Source organism: Sapajus apella, unplaced genomic scaffold (assembly GCF_009761245.1).
Source record: "Sapajus apella isolate SASKATOON/1434 unplaced genomic scaffold, GSC_monkey_1.0 scaffold85, whole genome shotgun sequence".
NCBI classification, from domain to species: Eukaryota; Metazoa; Chordata; class Mammalia; order Primates; family Cebidae; genus Sapajus; species Sapajus apella.
Window position 1 is genome coordinate 2,762,330 of NW_022437025.1, and position 8,244 is coordinate 2,770,573.

Consider the following 8,244-nt stretch of genomic DNA (forward strand, 5'->3'; position numbering starts at 1 on the left):
GCAGTGAGCTGTGATTGCACCACTGCCCTCCAGCCTCGATGGCAGAGCGAGATCCTGTTCTCCTCCCCTCAAGAAAACAATGTAATGTCAGTAGCCATATTCACAGAATTTAAAATTTGAGCCATCTTTTGCATGTTAGGTTATTAACAAACTGAGTATCTTGACATTGCGAGTACCTGCCGTTGTTTTATTAACCAGAAAGGAGATCTACTAAAGAACTTAAAAAAAAAAAAAAAAAATAGCTTTAAAGACATCAAGATGTCTTTAAAGAGTCATGTGGTCAAATGTTTAATATTTAGTTCTTTTTGGATTTGTCAGAGGACTTAATTGCTTTGTTAGATTGTTCTCTTGTTCTCTTCTTTGGAGGAGTGGCTAGGCCAAAACACACCATTGGTTAGTGGGAGGGTGGGAGGTGGCAGATCAGCCATGTGCCACTGAGGCCACAAAGAAGCCTCACAGGCCATGGTTTCAACTGTAAGTGGTCATTGCATTCTCCTGTTGAAGACTGTGTTTACCAAGCTCGTGCTCTTCATGAAACACTGTTAGATGTTGATTTGAAAACAATAATTTCTTTTATTTTGATTCTGTAGGAACTTAGAAAGATTGTACAATGAATGGTGATTCTCGTGCTGCGGTGGTGACCTCACCACCCCCAACCACAGCCCCTCACAAGGAGAGGTACTTTGACCGAGTGGATGAGAACAACCCAGAATACTTGAGGGAAAGGAACATGGCACCAGACCTTCGCCAGGACTTCAACATGATGGAGCAAAAGAAGAGGGTGTCCATGATTCTACAAAGCCCTGTAAGAAGAGAAATCTTTTCTCTGACCAAATGTTGTCTTTCCTTTTCTGATACAGGTTTTATGCCCTGTTATATGAGTGGCATCGTTCATTGATCTTATCACAGGAAATCATGTATGAGTATATGTATATGGTAGTTGAAAGAATTGAGTTTAGTTCATGTTATCAGACATCATAAATGAAAAATCTTCAGTGTCATAAAGGATAGGAAGTGTTAATTTCTCCTTTTTACTCTTGTGACTTTTCCAGAGGTTTATATATATAGGGACAATTTTTAAATTACAATTTAAAAAATACCTACCTTAGGCTGGATGTGGCAACTCACTCCTGTAATCCCAGCACTTTGGGAGGCCAAGGCAGGTGGATCACTTGAGATCAGGAGTTCAAGACCAGCCTGGCCATCCATCATGGTGAAACCCTGACTCCATTAAAAATACAAAAATCAGCCTGGCGTGGTGGCGCGTGCCTGTAATCCCAGCTACCTGGAAGGCTGAGGCAGGAGAATCGCTTAAACCTAGGAGGTAGAGGTTGCAGTGAGCCAAGATCGTGCCACTGCACTCCAGCCTGGGCAACAGAGCAAAACTCTATCTTAAAAACAAACAAAAAAACTAGCTCAGCCCTGGGCATATAGTAGGTCTTAAGAGTACCTCATTATTGGGCTGGGTTCGGTGGCTCATGCCTGTAGTCCCAGCACTTTAGGAGGCCAAGGCGGGTGGATCACAAGGTCAGGAGGTCGCGACCATCCTGGCTAACATGGTGAAACCCTGTCTCTACTAAAAACACAAAAAATTAGCTGTTACTATTGAGTTACAAGTTATATAAAGTACACAAATCTTAACTATATAGCTTGGTGAATTTTGACATAATTGTTGCTATGTGACTACCCAGATCAAATCTCAGACTTTACATTCTGGTTGAAGGAAATAAACAGTAAATAACAAGCAGAAGAGCAATGCAGAAAGCAGGATGATTAGATTCAGTGTGACTGTGGTCAAAAGGCCACTCTTTGGAGGTATGGTTTAATCTAAACTCAGTGACAGGAAGGAGCCAGTCTTTCAAGAATCAAGAGGGGGCCGGGTTTGGGTGCTTGGCTGGGTATGGTGGCTCATGCCTGTAATCCCAGCATTTTCGGAGGCCAAAGAGTGGAGCACTTGAGCCCAGGAGTTCGAGACCAGCCTGATAAAACCCTATCTCTACAAAAAATATAAAAATTAGCCAGGCGTGGTGATGTGTGCCTGTGGTACCAACTACTCAGGAGGCTGAGGTGGAAGGATCACTCAATCCCAGGAGGTTGAGGCTGCACTGAGTTGTGATCATGCCAGTGTACTCCAGCCTGGGTGACAGAGTGAGACCTTGTCTCAAAACAAGTGTTCCTGGCTGAGGGACTGGCTAACGTGAAATTCCTAGGATAGGGATAGGCTTGATGAGCCTGCAGAGGCAGAAGGCAGCCAATGTGGTTCAACCTGGGAGTGGCAGAGTGAGGTGCAGTGAGGTTGGAGAGAGAGGAGGGAGGAGATCCTGGAAGGCTGTGTATGCTGAGATTGAGAGTTTTCATTGCATTCTGTGTGTGGCAGAGTCACTGGGGGGCTGCAGACAGGGAAAGGACAAATAGAATTTTAAAGAAAATTATTCTGGGTTTGGTTTAGAGAGAAAATTGGCTGGGGCAAGAGAAAAAGCTGTCTTCCAAATGAGAGATCATAGCAGCTTGGGCAAAGGTGGTGTAGTAGAGGTAGGGAGAGGTAGATTTGTATGGCTTTCATTTTGAAGGTAGTATGAATAGGACTGGCTGATGGGTGGGGGAAAGAAGTGAAAGGGAAAAAAAGAATCAGGATAACACCTAGACTTTTGGCTTGAGCGGTTTTCCTACATAAAAACAACAAGAAGCTAAGTAAAAATGACTTGGGATAGTTAAGAAACTGGTAGCACCTAGTGTGTGCCAGGAGTGTTTGTAGGCACTGGGGATGCAGAGGTAAGAGAGTAAAGTCCCTGTCCACAGGTTGTTTAGAACATCGTAAGCGTCAAGGCTGGCCACGGCGGCTCATATCTGCAGTCCCAGTGCTTTGGGAGGCTGAGGTAGGAGGATCACTTGAGCCCAGGAGTTTGAGGCTGCAGTGAGCTATGATTGCACCACTGCGCTCCAGCCTGGGGCTTGAGGTTTTGCCAGATGGTTTGGTAGAGTTGGAGGTGTTAGCAAGAACATGATTACAATGTAGTCATTACAGTGGATCTAAGCCAGTGAGGGAGATCAGAACAGGGGAGGTAAGCCAAGGTGAGAAGGTGTTAGGGTGATGAATGGATGGAAGAAAGGGTGAGCTGGACTCTCGGAGGGGGCAGGGGGTGGTTGGAGGGCACATATTTGGCTTTGGGATTGAAGAGGGGTATGGTTACTAGGAATGAGCAAGTGTAGGGCATGACCATGGAAGTGGGAGACTGAGGTGGGTTGGATGACAGGGTCTTCGGAGGAGAGGAGGCCTGAAATCTGAGAGGTATGAAGGTATGGAGGGTCCCAAGCTGAGGGTATATGGATGTTGAACCAGCAGGAGTTATGATCAAAGTAGCACACACAAGGTCCTTAGGCTAGTGACAGCTGGCTAGAGCCAGATGTTAAGATCCAGATGGTGGCTTAGCTCTGTGCCATGTATCCTTTCTGCATGTACAGGCCTTCTGACATGCTGTTTATGTAAGGGGCCCCAGTACTGTGGTTTTCTTCTTTTTGTGTCTTCCTTACCAAGCTTTAAGTTTCTGGAAGGCAAGGACCGTATTATTTATCTGTATGTATATCCTTAGTGCCTAAAACAGCACCTGATACTTAGTAGTGTGTGTCAAATTGAGCTTTCCCTAGATCTGTATGTGGATTTTAAAACCATTGAAATAGATCCTTTGAATTTTCAGACTGAGGGTTCCTGAAGGCAAGGAACCTATTTAATTTAGCTTTTGCTTCCCCTGTAGCCAGCACTGTCTGTGATGTTCAGGCAACGCCATCTGTATCTCTTACTCTCTATCTTTTTTTTTTTTTTCTTTTGAGATGGAGTCTCATTCTGTCACCTAGGCTGGAGTACAGTGGTGTGCTCTTGGCTCACTGCAGCCTCTACCTCCCGAGTTCAAACAATTCTCCTGCCTCAGCCTCCCGAGTAGCTAGGATTACAGGCATGAGCTTTCATGCCTGGCTAATTTTTGTGTTTTTAGTAGAGACAGTTTCACTATGTTGGCCAGGCTGGTCTCGAACTCCTGACCTCAAATGATCTGCCTGCCTTGGCCTCCCAAAGTGCTGGAATTACAGGCAGGAGCCACCATGCCCAGCCCATCTTCATTTGCTCATAAATCCCTTTCTCTCACTCTCATTGCGTTGTGCATCAATAACAAAGATGGCTAAATAATCATCATGTTTTGTTTTTTTTTCTTTATTTCTTTATTTCTTGCTTGCAGTCAGAGTACCTCTCAGCTTTTCCCTTCCTTATAGCCTCATGGATGACTACAAAATATGATCTGTGACGTTGTTTATCATGGTTTGGTAAATAGAGGGTCCTCAGAGGGTTCTTGACATTCTTTTCTACCCTTAATTAGCCGCAATACATGTCTTTGTTGTGTGCTTTCCCGAGTAGGTACACTTAGACTGTCCCTCGGCAATTTCCTGCAACATGTTTTCAGCTCAAGCAATGACAAACTAGAAGCAAATTTGATGTGGATTAGCATCCAGTGAATTTATATTTTCATATTAGATATCATTTATAATTGTTTGACAAGATATTTATTTCTTCATAGGGTATGTGAAAAAATTATTTTAGTGCAGCTTGGGGAAGTTATAAATTATATCTATTGTTAAATAGATTTCTATTAAAATCACCATCAATTCTATTGGACTTTTTTTGCCTAATTTAGGATTATTTGATAAAGGATGGATGTTTAGGGTTTTTTCCACACTTAAAAGTAATTTGAAAAGTATTTTGAAGAAAGTACTGCAAAGAATAAAATAGAATATGAAAATTACTAATAATTCTATTACTAAAAGGATTACAGTGAACATTTTGACGTATTTACCATTTTCTTTGAGATGAAGTCTTGCTCTGTCACCCAGGCTGGAGTGCAATGGCACAATCTCGGCTCATTGCAACCTCTGCCTCCTGGGTTCAAGCAATTCACCTGTCTCAGCTTCCCAAGTAGCTAGGATTTCAGGCACCTACTACTATGCCTGGCTAATTTTTTGTATTTTTAGTAGATATGGGGTTTCACCATGTTGGCCAGGCTGGTTTCAAACTCCTGAACTCGGGTGATCTACCTGCCTCGGCCTCCCAAAGTGCTGGGATTACAGGTGTGAGCCACTGCACCTGGCTGATGGATTTACTTTCAATCTTTTTCTATGTTTAGGTGTGTATTTGCTCAATAAGAACTGGTTATATTGCTTGATAACTTTGTCACTCAAGAGAAAGTTTATGCCATTTAATTTTTTTTAGCTTTTCATGTTGAATTCCCAGTGTATTTAATCAGCCCTCTGTTGATTGAAATGTAGCATATTTTTCCCTTTTATCAATAGTGGTAGAAAATGAATGTCTTTGAGCACTTTCTTGATGTTTCCATAAAATAGATTCCTAGGAATAGAATTCCTGTTCAGAGTTTTAAGCTTTTATTGTATTACATTACTTTCTAGAAAAGAATGTGCCAGTTTATACTCCCAGCAGTAATGTGTGAGAATATCTGCTTGCCTTTCCAGCACTGGATGAAAACAAAAAATTGGTCTGTGTGATTGCTACCCCAGACCCCCTGCCCAAGGAACAGAAAATAAATAGTATCTCACTGTTTTAATATTTTTTTATTAGGCTTTCTGTGAAGAATTGGAATCAATGATACAGGAGCAATTTAAGAAGGGGAAGAACCCCACAGGCCTTTTGGCATTACAGCAGATTGCAGATTTTATGACCACGAATGTACCAAATGTCTACCCAGCAGCTCCGCAAGGAGGGATGGCTGCCTTAAACATGAGTGAGTAGTTCCTGATTTTTAATACATGCTCTGTAGTTTTCAGGTAAAATTTCCTGAAGATTGCTCACATGAAATAAAAGGGCATGTAATAGTGTAACGTACAGAGTTGAGTATTTGGAAAATTAATATGTTTTCGTTAGTCATAGTAAAAGACAGGCTGTATTCTTGAAATCGTCTTGAATGTCGGCGACTCTTCTTAGCCAGTGAGACTGTTATTTCTGAGGCAGATGACCAACCTCTATGTGGATTAAAATAATCAGTAATAATAGTGCTTGTGGAGTAGCACAACAGTTTTGCCTGGCCAGCATTTCTTCCCTACCATTCCTCACTGCTGCTTCCCAACTAGTGAGAAAGAGAAACTCCAAAAGAAAAGCCAGAGGAAAAATGTTGGATGGGTGAATGTGAGCAAAGAATGGTCAGCTGGGCAAGAATTGAGCTTTGCTATGACAGTTGAGTTTGTAAATGTTAACATGATGAGGTGGAGCCCAGGATGACTCAGGCATCAACTAATCTGACCCATATTGTATCTTGGATCAGTCTCTGATGGGTCCGGTTGGATAGTCAAATCTGATTGCCCAAAATAAGATACTGGTTTTTGTTACATCTGCTGACATTTGCTATTTACCTGTCTGCTCTGTGGGATTCTTAGAAGTTGAATAGCATTCACCTGATCTAATTAATGTCTATAGAATATTAAGAATCACATTTAATCCATAGCTCAAACCTCCACCCTGAAATCACATGGCCACCACCAGTAAAGGTTTCATACGTTTTGTTGAGATTCTCTTGGGGTGGCTGGCAAAATATTAGGAAAGTTATAAATTAGTCTCAAACCTTTTGGAAGGCCAAAAGGTTTTGTTGGGACAGGCTGAAGGCAGTGGGTCCATTACATTAGGGAAAAGATAGGAACGATAAGAGGCTTTCCCAGTTAAGTCTGTTTACCCCACATCCCTTTGTCTCTACTCTGTTTACTCATGTAAACTTTGTGCTGAATGGTCCTCTCAGGGGGAAATCAAAGGGGAATTACTCGTTAACAGTGTTTACTCTGGGCCCTGAAACCTAAAGCTTTTATCATTTGCAAAACCACTCTTTTAACCATGTTAATTATCCACAAGCATATTAACTTAAAACCTCTGTTATGAAAACTGTACTGAAAAAATGTGAGAATGGAACAGGGGGTCTTGGTTGATTGGCTGCAGTCACCCTCTAAAAGCAGCCAACAACCATCCCTAGCCCACCTGAATCACTGAAATAGGTGTGAGAGTGCATTTATTCATCCGTAGTTAAGTCAGGGTCTGCAGAACAAAACTCTGCAGGTGGTAATCAGTGTCTCAGGTGTATCATCTCTCCTGGTTAAACCCCCATTCCTGGGAGTTACTCTTTAACTAAAAAAAAAGTTACTAATTGTACTCATAATTGTCTTATGTTATTTGTTAATCCTAAAATGCAAAGCCAGAATAAAAGCAAAAACCACCCTGCCTAACAAACCCATGGCTAAATGCATCAGTGGCTGGCAAACAACAAAGGCTAATGTTGTTAAAAGTGGATTCTTTTTTTTTTTTTTTTTTTTTTTTTTTTTGAGACAGTGTCTCAGTCTGTCTCCCAGGCTGGAGTGTAGTGGCTTGATCTTGGCTCCCTGCAAACCTCCACCTCTCAGGTTCAAGCTGTTCTCATGCCTTAGCATCCTGAGTAGCTGAGATTACAGGCACACGCCACCACACCTGGCTAATTTTTGTGTTTTTAGTAGAGGTGGGTTTCACCATGTTGGCCAGGCTGAACTCAAACTCCTGACTTCAAGTGATCCACTTGCCTCAGCCTCCCTAAGTGTTGGGATTACGGACATGAGCCACCACACCTGGCCCATTTCTTCTGTATTAGCAAGAATATTCTGTAAGGAGAAACTTCCCTTCAGTTCTTTTGGTTACCTGGTGGTACAGTTTTTGTAGGAAAGGCAGGATCCCTTTCCGAAATAATAAGTTGGTTTCCAGTCATCCTTTAGTGATGAACAATTAGTTTTTTTGGTATCATTTGAATTTATGATTTAAACATAGTCGGTGTGTTTCACATCATTGCAGTTATTATCCGGATTTGTTGAGAGCTTTCCTTCTGAATATTGAATTTTGTGAAATGCTTCTTACCCGTTTGTTAAAATAATCACCTAGTTTTTCTTCTTTAGTTTGATATGGTGAATTATGTTTATTGGATTTTGTTTTGTTTCGTATATTTATTTATTTAGAGATAAGGTCTTGCTCTTTCACCCATGCTGGAGTACAGTAGCATAGTCACAGCTCACTACAACCTTGAAGTCCTGGGCTTAAGGGATCCTCCACACCTGGCTAATCTTCCCTCCCCTCCCCTCCCCTCCCCTCCCCTCCCCTCCCTCTCTCCCTCCCTCTCCCTCCCTCTCCCTCCCTCTCTCTCCCTCTCCTTCCTTCTCCCTCCCTCTCCCTCCCTCCCTCTCTCT

At 42.2% G+C, this 8,244-nt stretch overlaps 1 protein-coding gene across 14 annotated transcripts in view; it reads left to right on the plus strand.

Annotated features, from left to right (window-relative positions):
• Positions 1-8,244, plus strand: part of ADD1 (adducin 1) — a 94,550-nt gene that overhangs the window by 46,018 nt on the left and 40,288 nt on the right. For 9 of the 14 annotated variants that reach the window (XM_032253978.1, XM_032253990.1, XM_032253986.1 and 6 more), the window contains exons 2-3: positions 591-805; positions 5,618-5,780. In XM_032253978.1, coding sequence (XP_032109869.1) covers positions 611-805; positions 5,618-5,780 — 358 coding nt within the window. In that variant the 5' untranslated portion in view covers positions 591-610. Of the gene's footprint in view, positions 1-590; positions 806-5,617; positions 5,781-8,244 lie in introns of those variants that run through there. The other 5 variants (XM_032253983.1, XM_032253980.1, XM_032253976.1 and 2 more) reach the window with 2 other exon arrangements.